Here is a 21,418-nt window from a genome sequence, read left to right on the forward strand (position 1 = left end):
TTGTAACCTTTATTTTTAAAAGTGTAGACACATGCAATCATACACAAATTAATAAAAAATCAGTCTCAGTGTTTCATGAATGTCTGGATTATTTTGCAAAGACATGTACATTTGCTGATGTTAAAATTGGACCTGATCACCCTGTCTGTCCCATTTATTTTTCTACAATAACAGGCTGACTATATTTTATCCTGCTTATTCCAAATAAATTCAAAAATAAACTAATAAAAATAAACTAAATTCATCTTTTTGTAAATGCATGTTACTGATCTTTTTGTGAACAACTGTATACACTTCATTTTTTATTTCTTGGACCTTGTAACATTTCATAAAAATGTCATAATTTGATCTTTTGGTCTTTGGTGACGTATTCCGGACTCCTCCAATTATTAATTCACTTAAACGCTGCCCTTTTCATACAATCAAGCTTGCATTAAATTTTGAGTGCAACACCCACATCTCAAAATATCCCATCTAACATTTTTTTTTTATTCTTCGATAATTACACTCATATGAAAGTCACATTACGGAATAAAGTTCTCTCGCTACTTCCGTTTCATCATGAACATGTAAAATACACCAAAACAGATTTGTTTTTCTGCAAAAAAAAAAAAAAAATCATCACACAGTTCGAAAACCTCAGGAAAACAATAATCATTTACTTACGTGTTCAATAAAATAAAACGACAGACAGTGCTAACTGTTATCAACAACGACAAAAATGACAATAATAATTTATAGCACTCTTAAAGCAACAGTGCGACCTAATTTGTTTGAGTAAAAAACAGTGACGAACCAAAGGAAGGCCTCAAGGGAATTTGTGTGGTCCGTTTGCCATTTGCACATTATAATTGAGGTCAGACAGTAAAACGCAGATCTGGCCGAAAGCTCTCAGGAGTCTAAAGTATTCCAGTGGCTGAAGGAGGGCCAGGCGCTGCAGTGGTCAGTGTTAGTAACCGCTGTTTCTCTATAGAAACCAGTGAACGGGACACAATATGGAGGTTTGGGTTGTGCTGTGATTGAATTCTTCACAGGGTCCTTACTTTCATTACCACACTCGACAGGACTCCGCCCCTCTGTTCATGACTGACGTCTCGGGGCAGTTAAAAGCTTTACGGAACTCTTCATAGTTGCTCATAGCCCCGATAACCCTTCATCATAGCAACGAGAGTAAAGTGAGTGACATTGAAGAATAGGGGATGTAATATAGATGTAAATGAGCTGTATATGTTACTGCACCTTACCTATATTTAGAAGGGCTGTGAGCTCCACTTTGGATCTGATCACGTGCTGCTTCTGGTCTGTAGGCATTACAGCGAACCTAGCACATAACAATATATACACAAACAAATCAATAAGAGTCCCATTTAAGGAAAGACACTACAGGCAAAAACATTGTTTTTTTTATGCATTGGTCAATTTTGAGATTTTGGGCTGTTTGGCTTTTTGGCTAGTGGAAAGAAAACATCCAAAATACACTGTGAGTAAAATTAAAAGTGTTTATTTTATTGCACTTCATCTATTTGCATCTGTAGATTTGTGTGTGTGTGTGTGTGGGGGGGGGCATTATTTAATTAAATGATGCCCTTTTTTGCATATCTGAAACATAACATTTCAGAAAACTTGTAATAAAAAAAATGTTTGCTATTTTTAATGTAATCAATCAACTGAGGTAATATGGTGATATCTGTTAGTTAAATGTTTTACCCTATTCACTTGTAGTATCTTTCCTTAAAGGTGCAGTAAGTGATTTCGGAGAAACACTGTTGATATTTAAAAATCAACCCAAACAAACAAACAAACAAACACACCCCTACCTTCATTGCTCCACCCCCAAAATCTTTTATCTTCTGAAGCAAAGCAAAATAATGCTTTGCGAAGAATAAAGCAAAGATGACAAAACGGCAAGGCAGAACAAAAAATTAATATACATTACACAAGACTATATTCAGGCGAGTTGGTTGTTAACACTCAAACACTCAAACAATGAAATTCAAAACTGTGCTGTTACTATTGCTAACATTATAAAAAAAGCATATCTTGGTTCTGTGAATCATAGCAAAACAATATTACTCTTGTATGAAGCAGAAACAACATCCGTTTTCATGCCTTCCCAGGTTTTCTATCAGCTTTGCCTGATCATAACCCTTCTTTTCCCAGTGATATTCCTCTGACCTTTTCTTTTTTGTAATGTCTCTCAGCCACCTCTCTTTCTACAGCCTTTGCTCACTCCCTCCTCCCACATCATGAGTGGACACACCCCCTACTGCTGATTGGCTACAAGTATGTTGTGGCGCTCGATCCGATCGACTTTCAACAGTGTTTCTGAGAAATCGCTTACTGCACCTTTAAACTCAATATGCATATATTGTGTACTTAAAAGTATTTAATTTAATAGTAATGGGAAAGTGCATACTTTTGAGGGTGTAACCAACTAAGTCTAAATTATTAAGATTAAAAAATAATGTCTGTGACATCTGACATTTAGGCCCAAATATGTATGTGAAATACTGAATACTGACATGGGCATAACTGAGGAAGAACAGCTGGTTATTGGTCAGACCCACACCAGGTAGGAGAGGTTCCTCGAATCCTCTCTCTTTCTCGATCCATCTCCTGTAGGCCTGCAGACATGTTCACATGTACATGGATACACAGAATTATAATTGTACACACAACAACCTGGAATATTTAAGGTATAGTTTAAAAATCTAAGGTATAGTTCTATCTTCCATGGAACACAGACTGGATTTTTTTTCTATGCAATTAAAATGAATTGTCACTGGAGCTTTCAAGCTTCAGAAAGGATAAAAAAAGACCCATTAAAGTATGATAAAAGTGTTTCAAATGAATCGTTAGCCATTTAGCTGTATGATATATTTAATAATTTATTCACTGAATATCTTAACTCTCCAGGAGAAGCAGTCACAGCAGACTTTGAGTATGCGAAATTTTCACGGACACTGCGACACTCTGCGGCGTCTTTAAAAAAACATAATTCACCATATTCACAATTCTCTCACATTCACATAAGTATAAATGGATGTCAATGGAGAGAAAAATATAGTGTGACTGTCTCATGAGAGAAGTAGCAATGTCTGAATTGTGAATGAATCATTATTTTGTGTCACATTTTTCTATGAATCAGTTGATCCGGGTCAGAAAAGTAGTCTCGATGTGTTCACAAATTGTAAGAAATTCTCCAAATTTTTCCTCTTGTGATCCATCAAAGAAAGTCTTACAGGTATGGAATGAGACAAGTTGATAATTCTAATGGAAAATGCTGTAATACCCTGAAAGATTCTCTCATCCCTCCGTTGTCAGCAATGTTCTCTCCCAGTGTCCTCTTCCCCTTGACCTTGAGAGGGGATTGTGGGTATTAAGTATTATGTTGGTAACTCTGCTACATTTTGATGAAGTGTTCAAAAATAAATGCATTGAAAATGCTGGTTCCTACTGTACATTTAGTCCTGCCTCCTTCCAGTAGTATCTGTCGTACTGGTCAATCATGCATTTTGCCTTTTCGGTGAAGAGGTTGATGGAGGAGTTGCTCCACCATTGGTCCAAGTTCCCATCTTTGTCATATTTTCTACCTAGATGAACACAAATACACACAGATGTCCTTGAGAATCAGGCAACGCATGTGTTGAGACTCATTATAAATCAAATGGCCTCACCATTGTTATCAAATCCATGGGTCAGTTCATGCCCCACAATTACACCGATCGCTCCATAGCTCAGTGATCTGACATAAGAACACATTTCACAAATTAGCTTTCCTAGAAATCTTCATGATCTTAAAATATAATATGTGCTGGGGAAATCTAAACAAGAAGTGTCTATGTCTCACCTAGGATAGTCTAGTCCCCAGAAAAATGGCTTTTGAAGTTCTCCTGCAGGGAATCCTGGGTAAAAGTGGAAGAATATGATCCAGTATATCTAAACAAACATCAAACATCTAAAAACATCAAAAACTCTTCTGTTTGGTATCTGTCAGGTACAAAAGCAAAGTGTTCTTTGTAACACACATTATACTGGATAATACAAAATTCTATTCATATACATATATTTTAAAATGTAATTCATTCCTGTGATGGCAAATCTGAATGTTCAGCATCATTACTCCAGTCTTCAGTGTCACATGATCCTTCAGAAATCATTCTAATATACTGATTTGCTGCTCAAGAAACATTTCTTATTACCAATGTTGAAAATATTTGTGCTGCTTAATACTTGTTAAACTGTGATACATGTTTTCAGGATTCTTTGAAAAATAGAAAGTTCAAAAGCACAGTATTTGAAATAGAAATCTTTTGGAACATTATAAATGTCTTTACTGCCACTTTTGATTAATTTAATGCGTCCTTACTGAATAAAAGTAGGCCATTCATTTCTTTCATTTTCATTTCTTTTATGTAGTTTTCTTTGCTTCCAGAAAAATTGAGATTAATCATTAACAGTCATTTTAATTGATTGACTGACTGGCGAAACTTCTGTTCTGCGAAAATATACTGTGATCACAGAATGCTGTGATCGACCAAGCTGTGTATTCGAAATAAATAACTCACTGATCTGGTTGGTAGAGGAGCTGTAGAATGCATTTACTGTAGTTGGGTTGGTGAACCACCTAAGCGAAGTAAAAAGTGATGTTTCATCTTGTTCAAACAAAGACAGATTCATCTAATTTGAAGAGGCTTTGAAAATGCTGACAACTTACTCCTTGCGTGGGACTTTTTTCCTCAGCCAGCCGATGTCAGACTGAGCTATGAACTTCAGGGTCTGCATGACATTCCCAAAGTAGTCTGTCGCAGTGAATGACAGCTGTGTATAAACATAAAACCTCAATGAATTTGAGTTGTACTGACATCTGCCAAACACAATTAAAAGTGGAATATCATCATCTGACAAAATCTGAGAAGCTTGCAAACATACTCGTTTGATGTCCTCATTAATATAGGTGTCATTTAGGATGAAGTCTGGGTAACCCACTTTTGCCAAGACTGCGTGAGCCTAAAGTGATATATAGACAGTAATGATATGGAAAAGAACATGCTGTGTATTCATAGCCATCACAAATACACTGGTACGCACCTTTTCTGTTGCTTTTCTCTTTGTTTCTTCATCCATCCATTCATTCTCCTTCTCTAGCATGTCGATAAACGCCCACCGGATACCATTTATCAATTCCTCCATCTTCATAAAGGACAAAAACATTAGTCATATGAGCATTCAAAGTAATGTTTAGCAGTTTTACAGTAAACTGAGTTCCAGTGTCCACTAGATGGGGACAAAGACAAAAATGGTAATTATGTGTGTATGTGTATGTGTGTGTGTGTGTGTGTGTATGTGCGTGTGTACGTGTGTGTAGAGAGAATAGTTTTAATATATGAATAGTTGCAAAACTTATGTATGAACAGTAAAAACAGAAATATTATTACAATTTAAAATAACTTTTTTTCTATTTTTATATATTTTAAGATGTAACTTATTCCTGTAATGGCAAAGCTGAATTTTAATTAAAAAATTGTTCCATATCTAAAAACTTAAAAGTCTTACCATGTGTTTCTTGTCCTCCTGGAAATGCTTATCGACAAAGAGCCTACCGGTGGCATAGATGAGTGTGTTTTCTACATAATTTACGCACTTGTCCCAGCGAGGGGTCAGAGAGGTGGTCCCCGTGGTAACCTGAGAAGAGACGGATATTTTTAACCTCAGCAAATCTATTTTTATTCAAAGATTGGCGGAGGTGGTTCACTAACCCGAGCAAAGTCCAGGTATCTGTAGAGAAAGCGTCGGCTCAAGGTGGTGATTCGGGAAAATACTGATCTCCATATGACGTAATTGGCAACTGTCCTGGGGCGAGGTTGGAAGTACAACATTTGAAGCAGCTTAATTACAAAGTAATCTTGACTCTGTTATTGAGCAGAGCTGGTAATAAACAGGTAGGATGCATAAACAGCACACACAAAAACACAGTGATCACACAACTGACACTGTCCAGATCAACACAGGCAAAGCCTCAGGGCTCTGATGTTTTAATAGGGTTTTGCTCCTTACAGAGCTGTCTGGATACCTGTTTTCTGTGGCGTTGATGAGTTTGAAGAGGTCTTTAAAGTGTTGTGGGGCACGTACGATCACCTGCTCTGAAGAGGAGATTTTCAGGTCTGGGTACAGCTCAGTGTCAATCACTGCTCTGACAAAACCCAGCCAGTTAAACTGCAAAAAGAACACAATAATATTATGACCTGGGTAAACTGTGGTGTAGTGTGACTATGTATTTAGAAATATATTTATATTTGCACCAGGTAAATTGAATTTTATGTCAAAGCTAATTTTTTCAGGTCTAAAAATATATTGATTCAAATATTTGACCAAAGATTAGCACTGAATTACAGTAACATTTTTACAAAAAAGTTTTAATTAGTTAATGCATTAGGTATCGTGAACTAACAATGATCAATTATTTTTTAGAGCATTTATTAATTTAAGGTTATTGTTAAAGGCATGTTTTAGCTTACCTCAAGGGCATCCAAGATGTAGGTGTTTTTGTTTCCGCAGTGGTTTCAATTTTAATATTTTTTAAGTCAAACCGTTCTTGACATTGATGGCCTAAGACACGAAACGAGCGGTTTGTGTGAGAAAACGAACAGTATTTATATAGTTTTTACCTCTACACAACCACGTCCAAGTGATCTGAGGGCGCACGCGCTTCCTGGTGTGTGACATGTGCCCGCGTTCTGGCTTAGTCTGCGCAAGCGCCGGAAAGTGTACAAGAGGTAAAAACGATATAAATACTGTTCGTTTTCTCACACAAACCGCTCGTTTTGTGTCTTAGGCCATCAATGTGTACTTACGATGGGGAATTGTTTTAATTTGGACTTCTCTGTGCATGCTCTTTGAGACAGTGACCATAGACCTGCATTATACGACTGACAGACAAGAACGGTTTGACCTAAAAATATCAAAATTGAAACTACTGTGGAAAAAAAGACACCTACATCTTGGATGCCCTTGAGGTAAGCTAAAACATACCAAAATTTTATTTCAAAGTGAACTATCCCTTTAAATTCTACATATTTTAAGATATGTTATATGCTTTCAGTTAAAACAGCTCAAACATGCATTTTAGTCTGGGACTACCTGGGACTGGGACTTACATTGCTTTATCAAAATAAGTTAAGCAATTTTAAGCTTTTTTATAAGTTAAAACAACATTAAAAAATAATTATTATTTGTTTAATGGAATTTAAGTTGAAATGACTTAAACATCCAAGATGACTGTACTTAACCACTCGCATGGGTAAATTTTTTTAAATTGAGATTTATACATAATCTGAAACATGAATAAATAAGCTTTCCATTGATGTATGGTTTGTTAGGATAGGACAGGGTGTGATCGCCTTTAAAGTTCTACATTTATGTTTGCGATTGTGCTGCATTCACTCACAAAAATAAATATTTTATATATTTAAGGTAGGAAATTTACTAAATATCTTCATGGAACATGATCTTTACTTAATATCCTAATGACATTTGGCATAAAAGAAAAATCGATAATTTTGACCCATACAATGTATTGTTGGCTAATGCCACAAACATACCCGTGCTAATTCTGACTGCTTTTGTCATCCAGGGTCACAAATATGATCTTTCCGACATGACTGGAACGTGACCCCAGTAAATAGCTTTTTTTTAGGGCTAGGAAAAACACAGCATCCTTGTTTTGTTCAACGGTTATCAACCAACACTGTGCAACTGTTTATTTGTCTTCCACTAATTAAGTATGTGTATACGAGTATGAGTGACATGGGATAAAATATACATTTTATTGAATTATAATGTACTTACATCTGGAACAGTGCGCTGCAGTTTAGACAAACTGTACTTGTTGTACATGTTCTCACTGGTGCGGTTTTCATAGGGGATCACGATCTACAGAAGAGCACACACTCCATTGAAGCATCAAGTACCCTGACAGCACTGTTGTCTTTCTCAATGCCAGTGATTTGAAGGAATTTGGCCTCAGATTTTCCAGTGTTTTGCTTCTCACCTTTGCAAGTTCCATCTCAAAATCAAGTACCAGTTTCATCTGAGCCTCAGCAGCCTGCTCATCGGCTCCAAGCATGACAGAAACGTCAACCATCAACCTTAAAAGAGCTTCTCGATACTGCAGAGAGGCATGAAAAGAATGGGTTGAGAAAGCAGAGATAAAACCAGGCCTGACTGTGATTGCATGCAATGATATATAGGCTAAGCAGGTTGACAGATGTACCGATGTACCATTTGTGCCTCAGTTGTGTTGGTGATGTAATCTTCTCTGGATGACAGTGTCAAAGATGCCTGATCCAGCTAGAAAAAAAAAATAAAAAGAATTGCCAAGTATTTTTCCGCCCCAACTCACGCAATTGGTTGACATTTGACGACATGTAGGTCGGTCTCACCTTGATGATGTACTGGTTGGAGTTCTTGTCATCAGGAGAGACATGAAGCCGGATAAGGACAGACTTGCTGTGCTGACTGCGTATCTGTGCCAGTGTCTCCAGCAGGCTAAACTGAGACTCCACCCACCGCGAGGAAGAGCCCAACGCGTCGCCTAGAACCGGCCAGCGGAACTCTTTCTGCTTTAGATTCTTCAGCAGAGGTTTGGCATCCTCAATCTCCAGGACAGCTGACAGGTGGAGAGATGGAGAAGAAGAATTTACATTTATTCACCTGACACCCCTGATGTATAAGATCACGTAAAGTCTCAATTCCAGTCCCAAACGGTTTATGAAATTACAGTTATTTGCACTACACTGCCGTTCAAAAGTTTTGGATCGGTAAGATTTTTAATGTTTTTAAAAGAAGTCTCTTCTGCTCACCAAGGCTGCATTTATTTGATTAAAAATACACAAAAAACAGTAATATTGTTAAATATTATGACAATTTAAAATAACCGTTTAATATTTTAAAATGTAATTTATTCCCGTGATCAAAGCTGAATTTTCAGAATCATTACTCCAGTCCTCAGTGTCACATGATCTTTCAGAAATCATTCTAATATGCGGATTTGATGCTCAATGTTGAAAACAGTTGTGTAAAAAAATTTTTTCAAATTTTTCTTTGATGAATAGAAAGTTCAAAAGAACAGCATTTATTTGAAATAGAATCTTTTGTAACATTATAAATGTCTTTACTGTAACTTTTGATCAATTTAATTCATCCTTAATGAATAAAAGTATTGATTTATTCTATTTATTTCCCCCCAAAAATTAAATACAAATTATTACTGACCCCAAACTTTTGAACGGTAGTGTTTAATGTTACAAAAGCTTTCTATTTCAGATAAATGCTGTTCTTTTGGACTTTCTATTCATTAAAGAATCCTGAAAAAAATGTAAATAACTGTTTTTCAACATTGAAAATAATGAGAAATGTTTCTTGAGCATCAAATCATCATATTAGAATGATTTCTGAAGGATCATGTGACACTGAAGACTGGAGCAATGATGCTGAAAATTCAGCTTAGATCACAGGAATAAATTACACTTTACTGTATATTTACATAGAAAACAGCTGTTTTAAATTGTAATAATATTTCACAATATTAAAAAAAAAATTGAATCAATGACTGGTATTGTATGTTAAAAATAACAAATAAATAATCTTGTCTGAATAGTGCTGTATGGAAGTACAAAGAGCTCTTCGGTTCTTACATTCATTCATGCAGGATGTGTAGAGGATTTTGGCTTTCTTCACTGCCTCGATGTCTTCACCTCGGATGGGCTGCTCTAACAACTCTGTGGCACAAAGATTCAATATTGAATCACCTTATTTGGGCTGCAGGTTTTATTCAGTTGAGAATCATGTGGATAAGTGCACCTTTCAGCTTGAGGTCTACATTCTGTCTGAGCCATGGGTAAATCCCATAGCTGGATAAATCTTCCGGAATGGGGTTATCCCGGAGCCAGCCTCCGCACGCGTACTGGTAGAAGTCATCACATGGTTCTACAGTCGGATCCATCTTGCTCAGGATAGAACCGGCTAGAGATGACACATCAGCAAACACAGATTCATCATTACAGTAATCTCGAACAAGTAAAAACAGTGTTTGAACTGAATCATAATGTCTGCTGGTTATGTTTAAAGTAAAAGCGAGTGTATAGTTTAGGGAATTGCTAGGTAGTTGCCTACTGGCGCCAAGTTTAAGAAAAAAAGTCCACATGACATTCTTGCCCCATATGGCTTTATGATAAACGTGGTTTACCTGCTTCAATACAATGGGGGGTAAGGCAAATGTCTTCATTGCTTGCTTTGTGTGACACTACAGGGGGAGAGAGAAAAAAATCTGTCAAGCAGACCAATCAAGACAACTATGCCCTGAAATGACTGCCAAACTTTGCGCTACACACACACACACACACACCCCCCACTGTGCTCAGGCTTCAGCTGTCCATGCTCTGGATGTCACAGGACAAAAACATAGTGCATGCTCTACTACACACATTCCAAAGAAGCTGCACATCTATAAACAGGGCAGGGGGAAAGTAACATGTTACATTAAGTTACTTCCTAAAAAATTAATCAGCTAATTAGGTTACATTGTTAATGTTTATGGAAAATAAAATGGTTGTTACTTTTGAGTTACATTTTCTCTTTCTTGCTTGTTTGTTTGACCTGTTTATTCGACTGTGCTTGGTTTTTAAATGAAATCAAAGTAAATTAAAATTAAATAATATTATATTAATATATTAATTTTATTTTATTTAAATAAAATATATCCCTGTGCACTGCTTGCAATGTATACATCTTCGTTAAGGATGGGATCTAGTTCCTTTATATTGTCATTTACATGGAATTTTAAATTAAATTGAAAAAATATTAATTATTTTGTGTATTTGTTTTCTTCTATTTAATACATTTTGCTTTTTTACAGTGTTTAATGTAATTTATTTTAACTTAACTGAGGTAGGAAATTGAGTTAATGAAGCAAAATAATGAATACATTTTTTGCAATATCAATTTTAACATACTGAAACACGATCAGTGTAAACTCTCCATGCAGAGGTCAGTGAAGCGGTGTGAATTTGTGTCAGTGAGTTTGAGTGAGCGCAAAACTGTATGTATGTTGTGAAATCAGATTGCTTTTAAAGGCCTGTGTTTATGGTTCAGTCCACAACTGGACAGCAGATGACCACAGCAGGATCCAGCACCCGGCCCCGTGGGACTGAGCCTCATTATCCTCAGAACCAACACACAGAGCCGCGTGTGTGAGACTAGATTATGCACAGACAGAAATGAGCATAATTACACTCTAGTCTCACCACAAATATGCAGGCAGCCCTCAAAAACTGAGAACAATGAGAACATCATTTATTTGCTGTCTCAACAGACACTTGTGTATACCCAAATACTGTACATCCACACACATGTCATGAGATGTACATTCACAATGTCTCAGGTCCCATTCACATTCAGCACTCTTAAAGGGACAGTTCACTCAAAAATGAAAATCCTGTCCTCATTTACTCACCCTCATGTCATTCAACAAATCTCAGAGCACTTTTATGGTGCTTTTTGGAGCATAACAAACCTGGTCATTTTCATTAACTTGAACACTCATAATATCTCATTTTATGTTCAACAAGAAAGTAAGTCATAGTTTGGAACGAAATGGAGAGGGCGAGTAAATGACAGAATTTTCATTTTTAGGTCAACTATCCCTTTAAAAACACTCTTTCTTAAACACCCACATTCCCTAAACGACTCACGGCCCTCTAGCCTCAAAACTTTAAAGACACATATATGTGTTGCCTAACCAGAGCTTCTACTTACTGTGCTAATTACAGCCTTCAAAGACACGCTGTGTGTGTAACAGAATACACTCCGAAAATAATCTCATACACAAACACACAACTGACCGAAGAGCGCAAATCTATCTATCTATCTCTATCATACATCACATTAGTAGTAAGTAGGTAATTGTGCATGCAAATGACTCACCCGTGATGACGGCTATCAGTAGTGCAATGCAGACACACACACACACTGCCAGCGCAGCTTTCAGGAGAGTGTTGGGGCCCGCGCTCGGTTTGGTTCCTCCTCTCCCCAGCCTCTCCATTTCCATACTGCCACTGAGTTGAGCGTGTTACCTCTTTTTCTATTCCTCCCTCTATCCTTCTCACCCGGTTTTCACTCCGCCTGGCCTGGAGATGTGCACTTTTAAGTCCTGGTCCCAGGGTGCCGTGGTCCCTTTTGGATCACTGTGGGGCCGTGTGGAGGTGGTCTCGCCTCACAGGTCTCAGATCAGTGACAGATGCACAGCATGGAGAGTCATGCTCTACTTGCCAAAGAGAGAGGATAAGAGAGGAAGGAGGGGAAAGACAGTGTGAAGGAGTGAATGAGAGAGAGTTAGGAGATCCAGGGGTAGGAGGAACTCTCCTCCTTAGAGCCAACTGGAGCACCTTACTTACAGGAGTAATTATACGGCGTCCTGCAGGAAGGGTGGGATGACTGTATTTGTGTGTGTGTGTGGATCTACACTCATATAGTCTGTGTTTGGGCTCCAGGTGTGTGTTTCTGAGTCCCTAAGATGATAAACCCTCTGGTTAAATGTAGCCACTTCTGTATTTATTCTCAGTATGTCCCACAGCATACAATAGAATGAGGAACACAGTGTGATGATTTGTCTGTGCCAGGACACTATCTACTGCAGACACAAAGTTTCCTAGACAATGTTTTATCATGAGGGTTTGTTTCTGATCTGATCTGCTCTGCTCATTGTCGAATATATCAATGTCAGGATGATTTATCAGTCTAATTGCAAACTTGAGGTGCTCCTTATGAGAAAAATCTGTAACATTATTTGATAAAAGATTGTGAGGATTTCCAAAGACGCAAACACATTTGGAACAGTTTGAAACATCATTAAATATGGTTTTCTATGTATCTAGTTAAATCTAATTTAATCTTTAAAATAAAATAATTATGTAAATCTAATATTAAATAAAATTTCACTATTTATTTTGAATATTAATATGAAATATAATAAATATTGTAAATATTTGATTAATTTAATATTCATTTAAACAATTATGTTAATATTTAAGTATGTTATTAAATATTTACATAGAATTTAAATACTTGATTTATATTAGCATTTAATGAATTAATTTCAATATAGATTCATATAGTAAGTTAAATTAATATTAGAAAATATAATTTATGTTATTTACCAAGTCAATTTAAATGCACAATTAATAGATGTTTTAAAAATATGATTTTGTTGATGTATGCTTTCCCCACAACTGCATTAGTACAATCGGTAACGGTTATTATTGTTAATAAAATAAAACCATGAAATATATATGTTATTACTTAAAAAAAAAAAAAAAACATTTATATATATATATATATATAGCACCTTACTTTTTATACTTTTTATACTTTTTATTTTATATATATATATATATATATATATATATATATATATATATATATATATATATATATATATATAATTATTTTTTTTAACATTTCAGCATTCTCATTTACTAAAAAAACTAACAACTAAAACTTAACTATATAAACTTTTTTTTAAATATGTTATAAAAATGACAAAAACAACAAAATTAATAAAAAAATTAAATGATACAGAATATGCAAAAAAAAAAAATCTAGGGGAGACCGGGGATGGTTGTAACAGTTTTGACCTTTCTGTCTATATCTTGTAGTACTTTGAGGTCAGTGTGTTCAAAATGTGATCCAAACTAGTTACAAGTGTCTGCTATTAAATGACATAGCTATTATCTTTGCAACACAAACAGAAAATGCATGGTTTAGTTTCAAACACGAGGAGTGAAATGTTACAATTCACCCCATAGTCTGGGTTAGTTGTAACATACCCTGGGGTGAGATGTAACATTATGATATCCACCGGGGTGATATGTAACATAATGAAATAAGGATTTTGACAAAAAAAATATTTTGAAGTTTTTATTCAACACTGACTTTTCAATATAACTGATGTGTGTGTCACTCTCAGTCATAGTAATTGACCATTATAAATTTATAAAATTATAATAAATAATAAATAAAATAATAATAATAAATTGAATAATAAAATTGTAAATTTTAAATAATAATAATTAATAAAATTGAACACTTGAACATTGTGTGTGTGTGTGTGTGTGTGTGTGTGTGTGTGTGTGTGTGTGTGCGTGCGCATGTGTGTGTGTGACTCTGTCATAGTAATTGACCATAATAAATTGAACTTGAACGCTTGAACATTCTATTTGTGTAAGCATGGTTGTTACTGTCAGTCTATAGTATTGGCCATAATAAAATTTAATGTTTCATTGTTGTTACAACTAACCCAGAGTCTTGTTGTTACAACTAACCCAGAGTCATGTAGCCATGAACTAGCTCAACTTACAGCTAACAGGCAAAACATTAGCACTAACAACTTGCATGGAGAATATCTACACAGACACACAATAAACATAATAAAAGTTTGATGAGTTTAACTACAAAGCAGAAATTCCCATAACAAAAACAAAAAAAGTAAAAAAAGTAACTTTCTTATCTCAAAATTGTTTTTTCCACTCTAACATGTGCTGTGTCTGCCACAGGGCTCTACTTTATCACATGTGGAATAAGAACTAAACTGAGCATGTGTGAAGTGAATCAGGTGATTTGTAACTAGTTCCTGATTGGACAGATTGGAATTGTTACAACTGACCCGTGTTACAACCATCCCCGGTCTCCCCTAATTCAAAATATTAACAAAAATTATAATAGTATCTCAATGAATCTTAAATAATATTATAAAATATGGTGTACATGGTATATCTTTGAGTACCATGTAATGCTATAGTACATTAATTTCACTAGTGGTATTAACATCATAGGACTTTTTTTTTGTAAGGGTAAACAGTACACTTTTTTAATAGACTTATTATCAGTTTTCATTTGTAATCAAAGCAACTAAATAGTGTTTGACGTCTGGCTTCCCAGTAAATAATCACTTTGAACGAACAGATTGCAGAGATTCATAGACGTGCCAGGTCTTCATCTTATCTTCTGATAAGAAATACAAACACTTTCTGAGCCGTCAGATGACAGCACTACAAGCTAGTCTAGTTAAAAGGGCAGCTTTCCCCGTGAACAGCTTTGAGTCCGAGACATGTGGAAGTGCAGAAGATGCACAGCTGTAGCAGATGGAGTGAATAACCAGCTGTAATGTGCAAATGGGAATACTGACCTTGTCATTTTCCAGCGTGTCTGAGGGGCTTCGCACTTTATTTGTTCAACAGAGGATGCATTCACTAAAACGAATAAATAATTTGATTGTGAAGGGGAAGTAAAACTTGATCTCATCAACAATTGAATTCATTTTATATATCAAATCACTTTGTCGCATCACCATATAGTAGGTGAAGGTCAACAATCCAGCAGGGACTCATCTGTGGTACAGTAATATACAGCATGAAATCTGAAGTCTAGAAGCCCCCCCCCCCAAATAGACAAAATAAATATAAAAAATAGTTTTATACAAATAAAAAAAACATTTATAAACCATCTATTTTTTTTATTTATTTTTTTTTTTTTTTGGAAAACCATTGCTTGGAAAAACACTCTCTCTTTCTTTTAAAGAAGTAAACAATATAAAGAGTGAAGATCACAGAATGAGATTTATGTGGAATGTATCAACAAAGACTTCCTCTTATCGCCTCGCCGTATCGCCTGTGACTCATCCCTAATCCAGAATTGCACAGGATGAATTTCCCATTAATTATACCGGAAATTCCGTGGAGAAAGGTTGGGCTCTGACGCTTTTTTTCTCAAATGGATTTCCCAAAAAGACTTTTATTGTATAATTCACATCAAAACAGTCTGTCCTCATTTCTGAATGTGTGTCTAAAACATGTTCCTGATAAGACAACACAATCTTTTCTTTTTTATACAGTCACTAAATCACATTTTGTGTGATGAAACTCTCACTCTATAAACCCCTTTCACACAAACATTCAGAATCAGACACTTGACAGAGCGTCAGTTAAAGACTTCCTGAACTGATAAAGAGCCACATCTGGGCTCTCATCCTAAGACTAATAACCCTGATGTCAAGTCATGTCTTATTTTAAAACAGTTTTATAATCATGTCACTGAAATAGTTCATAACATATTGCAAAAAGCTTGTATTCTTATTAATGCTTTATTAATGATGTGTTGTTTGTTGATGGTTCATACTCACCGTCATCTGGTCCACACCTGTGCTGTTATTCATTTTTTCCTGTGGAATATAAAAAAGGTGAAATGAAAATATTGCCATTTTCAATATTGATAACAATCATAAAAAATGCTTTTTGAGCAGCAAATCAGCATATTTGAATGATTTCTGAAGGATCATGTGACACTGAAGACTGGAGTAATGATGATGGAAATTCAGCTTTGCATCACAGGAATAAATTACATTTTAAAATATATTACAATAGAAAACATGTATTTTAAATTGTAATAATATTTCACAATTTAACTGTTTTTGCTGTGTTTTTGATCCGATAAATGCAGCCTTGGTGAGCATATAAGACACTTCTTTCAAAAATATAAAAAAAATATACTGACCTCCTAAAGTTTGGTCTGAAGATTCTTCAAAAATCCCTCTTTTAAGTTCCAACAAAAAAGTAACAATGTAACATGTTTTAAAATGCCTTGAGAGTGAGCAAATAATGACAGAAGTGGGCAGATCAGATTCTGCATTACTAAATCAGTTAGATATTTATTTATTCTGGTGTGAATAATGTTCTAATGATGATGACGAATGACAGCTGTGAAACAGCAAGGATTCTTTGGGATTGAGAGAGGGCCTCACCACACCCTGTTTTCACAGAATTTACTATACTATATACTATATTTATTTTTCATAATATAAAATTGAAATTACATTCAAATGTATAGCACTTCCCACAATAAAAGCATTCCCAAGCAGCTTTACAAAGAACGGCGCCTTGCCTTTCAAATACTTATATTTATACACAAAGCAATTGTGGTTAGTGAGGAGGCGAAAGCTTCTTTTTACAGACATCATTTTTCCAGGGGGGAGCGTTTCGTGTCTCATTATGTTGTTAGTGAACAGGAGGCTGTGGTCAGGAAGACCAACTACAGAGAGGGAGGGTCGGATGAAACCGGCACATAAACATTAGTTTAAACACAGGCGCTAGAGATATGGAACATGTGGGGATTGAATGAGAAAAAGGAGTGAGCCAATGAGAGAGGGAGATATGGGGGGAGGACTGACGACACAACCCTGGGCGAAACCTCATGCATCGACTGCTCTGTTTACAGTATGCAGAGAAACAGACTGACAGTGTGTCATTACACTGAGATACGCACAGACTGAGGCTCACACGCATGTTTACATGTTTTATGGGGTCTGTCCTTAGAGATTTTTATACTGTACAAACTGTATATTCTATCATCTACCCGCGTGCACACACACACACACACGCACACACGCTTATTCACATTAAAATGCATTTAAAAAAGGCTGTCAATCTAATTAAAAACATCCCTTACAAAAATATACCATTATAATCATAATTGATCAAAATAAAGTAGATTTAATAAATGTATTGTACTAATATTAGTGTAATTTTATTGTCTATAAACCAAAAACTAAAATATTTTTAGTAATTTAATTTTATTGAGTGGTGATTTGGTGAAAATATAATACAATATTCTATCTATCTATCTATCTATCTATCTATCTATCTATCTATCTATCTATCTATCTATCTATCTATCTATCTATCTATCTATCTATCTATCTATCTATCTATCTATCTATCTATCTATCATATTGTATTATATTTTCACCAAATCACCACTCAATAAAATTAAATAAAATTATATTTTATACATTATATAATTATACTTAGGAGATTACTTATGCTCATAAAGGCTGCATTTATTTGACTCAAATGTTTATTTATATAATTTATATTTATTTATATAATTTATATTTATTTATATAATTTATATTTATTTATATAATTTATATTTATTTATATAACTTATATTTATTTTTATTATATATATATATATATATATATATATATATATATATATATATATATATATATATATATATATATATATATATATATATATATATATATATATATTATATCCCTTATATATATAAGGGATATAATAGCTAAAATGTCATCATCATCATCACTGTCAACTTACAGTTTGTAAAAACCAGCAGAAATATTCATAGAACATTGGCATTGGCATTTGTCTAAACTGGTCATACCCTGCAGATATGTGTGGTTTCTGCTTCCCAAACTCAGCATATGAAGCCAAGCTTATCAGGCCAAACCTTCAATTTAGAGTATTATGGCAGAATCAAGCACTCCTATCCATCACGCAGCTGCCTTCGCTCTACAAAAGAAAAGAGCAGATGTGACAACATGAGATTGTTGGTGCCTCAGCTAACCACATGCCCACAAGAAAAACAAGGCTCATTACCTATAAGTGGCTTTTACATTCACTAAAATAGCTCTTAATGATATGTTTAATGAATGTTGTGTTTGTGGGACAGACACGTTACCTGGAATAGACACGCTTCTATTACACAAGCACCTGTAGGGACATTCACAGTATGTCAACACTTTTCATCTGGTTTTGACTAATAGAAAGATTTCCAATTTAGCATAAGTACATAAGCTGAGAACAATCTCTCCCTCTCTCAAAAACCAACAAACATGCACATCATCTATCTGTAACAGACCTATTATCTTACAGAATGTACACACTGATACTGTCCTGAGACAGAGAAAGACGTAAAGACAATGATTGTCATACTAAAAGAAGCAAGGATATTTTATAATGTGTTGAAAGGACACACACAGAACAGTGTCCGGAGAATGAGATTTTAAGAACAGGAATTGTTCAAAATGAATATATAACTTTGATGAAAGATTTTGATCCAATTCAAATGTTGACTTCTGTGTCTGTGTGTATATATGTATATGTATATGTATATGTATATGTATATGTATATGTATATATATATATATATATATATATATATATATATATTTATATATATATAAATATTTATAAATATATATATAAAACCTTGGATATTATATTTAAATAATATATGTGTGTGTATTGTGTATAATTAAATTTGTATATATAAATACACACACATGCTTGTATATATTTAAGAAAAATGTGTAATTTATATATAAAAAAATTATATTTATATATAATATAAATTATATATAAATATATACAGTATATGTATGCAAATATTTTTTAAATATATACATGCATGTGTGTGTATTTATATATACAAAATAATTATACAGAGTACACACACATATTATGTAAACACAAACATTGTATGGGTCAAAATGATAATTTTTTCTGTTATGCCAAAAATCATTAGTTTAATTTTATTAAGTAAAGATCATGTTCCATGGAGATATTTAGTAAATTTCCTACCGTAAATATATATAAAAAATTGTGTGAGTGAATGCAGCACAATCGCGAACATAAATTGACAACTTTAAAGGTGATTTTCTCAATATTTCGATTTTTTGCACCCTCAGATTCCAGATTTTCAAATAGTTGCGTCTCAGCCAAATATTCTAACAAAGTCCTATCCCAACAAACCATACTTCATCTAAAAGCTGAATAAATAAGCATTCCATTGATGTATAAATCTCAATTTCAAAAAAATGCACCCTTGTGTTGTGACTGGTTTTGTGGTCCAGGGTCACATATATAAATCCAGCATAGTTCATCCCCCTAAACTAAGAACAGACACACATATAAACAGCCCCAAGGCTCTCTGGGTGACGGTAAGAGGGGAGGAGTCTGGTCTCCCTACGCACAACCACATCCATGTGTAATTATTTTTCACTCTGAAATAGTACAGACATACAGTCCTCCGCCTTCCCATGGGGCACATCCCAAATTTAGCGTCAACACACCCTTCTTTGGAGAAAACCCTAAAAAAAACCTCAGAAACACGCACAATGAAAGCTAATTATAGCAGTACAAAGCTAAAAGATGCAACCCTCACAGGAAAACCTTGGATAAACTGATGGACGGATGTGCTCTACACCTCCATCAGGAAACACTTAACAAAATCATAGAGGTCATGAGACGGCAGGGTTCATGTAAATCTTCAGAACCAGAACTGACCTACTGTATGATCGGATGCCATGTGTTTCAGATACGAACTGAAGTCAGAAAAACTGAATGCTTGTGCATAAAGGACTTAAGGGAAAACTGCAGCTTGACCCATGAACTTCTGTCCCTTTCTCAAAGATTGCTTTTAATATTAGACAGTCATCGTTTAACAGAACATTTCTCAAGCCTCTAATTGACCACTTCTTATTCACAACAAATAATAGATTCATTTCTGACATTAAGCAGATCATGAAGGTTGTCCAACAAAGATGAAAAGGCCAAGATTCCCATAAAATGGGCCATAAACTATGAGCAATGTGAAAAGTGAAGCATGAAAAAAAACAACAACTCACAGTTATGCAACTTCAAATACACTTGAGATGATAAATGGTCAAACTGACCACATAATTGCTATCGTTTTCCCATATAGCTTTGCAGCGAGGGAAAAGAGACATGCTGTAGCCATTAGCTGACTGACAGCCACCAACTTTGAGAGCAATCCACATACTGATGTCCTTGAGAATGAAAACATGAAGACACACACACACACACACACACACACACACACATACACACACACACACACACACACACACACACACACACACACACACACACACACACAAAGTAGCAGTGTCCATCAGCCAACAAATGTACTAAACTCTTCTCTGTGTCACACCTTTCCTGACATTAGATGCACCCAGACATCACAGTTCCACTGCCACAAAATAACTTTATCCTCATTTTCTTACAGTCCTGACAACACCAACTCGACTATTACAGATTCCTTTCACCCACGATCCTTCTCTCCATCCCCTTTTTCTCAAGATGTCCTCACACCATTTCCCACCTCATTGGTGGCTCTTGTCAGTCACTGTGGTAAGATGTTTTTAAGATGTAAATGCATTCAGTATTATAGAGATACAGGGCTTGCTTGAAGTTGATAATATCATGACAAATGATCCAACAACACTTGGATGAAACACTTTTCCCGAGGTAAAAAAAAATTCAATATCAGATGGAATAATACTGGCATCTACTGGCAGAAAATATTCTGCAATCATTTATCCAGTCCTATAAAGCTTCCATTTTAATTTTTCATGGATGAATTTTCCTTAGAATAATTAATTCTCCTTCTGTTTAAAAGTATAACATTCTCATTATTAACTGCCATGTGTTTTCAGACGGGAAGAAGGTTCATCAGACTTACCAAATATGTTCAGAGCCG

At 35.0% G+C, this 21,418-nt stretch overlaps 1 protein-coding gene across 1 annotated transcript; it reads right to left on the reverse strand.

Annotated features, from left to right (window-relative positions):
* Nucleotides 1-468: 468 nt before the first annotated feature.
* phex (phosphate regulating endopeptidase homolog, X-linked) lies at nucleotides 469-16,700 on the reverse strand. The gene is made up of 25 exons (XM_081352657.1): nucleotides 16,606-16,700; nucleotides 16,235-16,273; nucleotides 15,242-15,305; nucleotides 11,983-12,319; nucleotides 10,247-10,303; nucleotides 9,862-10,023; nucleotides 9,696-9,779; nucleotides 8,442-8,668; nucleotides 8,281-8,349; nucleotides 8,051-8,167; nucleotides 7,849-7,932; nucleotides 6,074-6,216; nucleotides 5,760-5,853; nucleotides 5,557-5,685; nucleotides 5,092-5,193; nucleotides 4,933-5,010; nucleotides 4,718-4,821; nucleotides 4,569-4,627; nucleotides 3,851-3,905; nucleotides 3,678-3,745; nucleotides 3,463-3,593; nucleotides 3,293-3,358; nucleotides 2,523-2,624; nucleotides 1,245-1,321; nucleotides 469-1,151 (listed from the first exon to the last, which is right to left on the reverse strand). The coding sequence occupies exons 4-25, from the start codon at nucleotides 12,104-12,106 to the stop codon at nucleotides 1,049-1,051; spliced, it is 2,235 nt and encodes a 744-aa protein (XP_081208783.1). The 5' UTR covers nucleotides 12,107-12,319; nucleotides 15,242-15,305; nucleotides 16,235-16,273; nucleotides 16,606-16,700; the 3' UTR covers nucleotides 469-1,048.
* Between the last annotated feature and the right edge of the window lie 4,718 nt (nucleotides 16,701-21,418).

This window comes from Scardinius erythrophthalmus (genome assembly GCF_964197995.2).
Source record: "Scardinius erythrophthalmus genome assembly, chromosome: 22".
NCBI lineage: Eukaryota > Metazoa > Chordata > Actinopteri > Cypriniformes > Leuciscidae > Scardinius > Scardinius erythrophthalmus.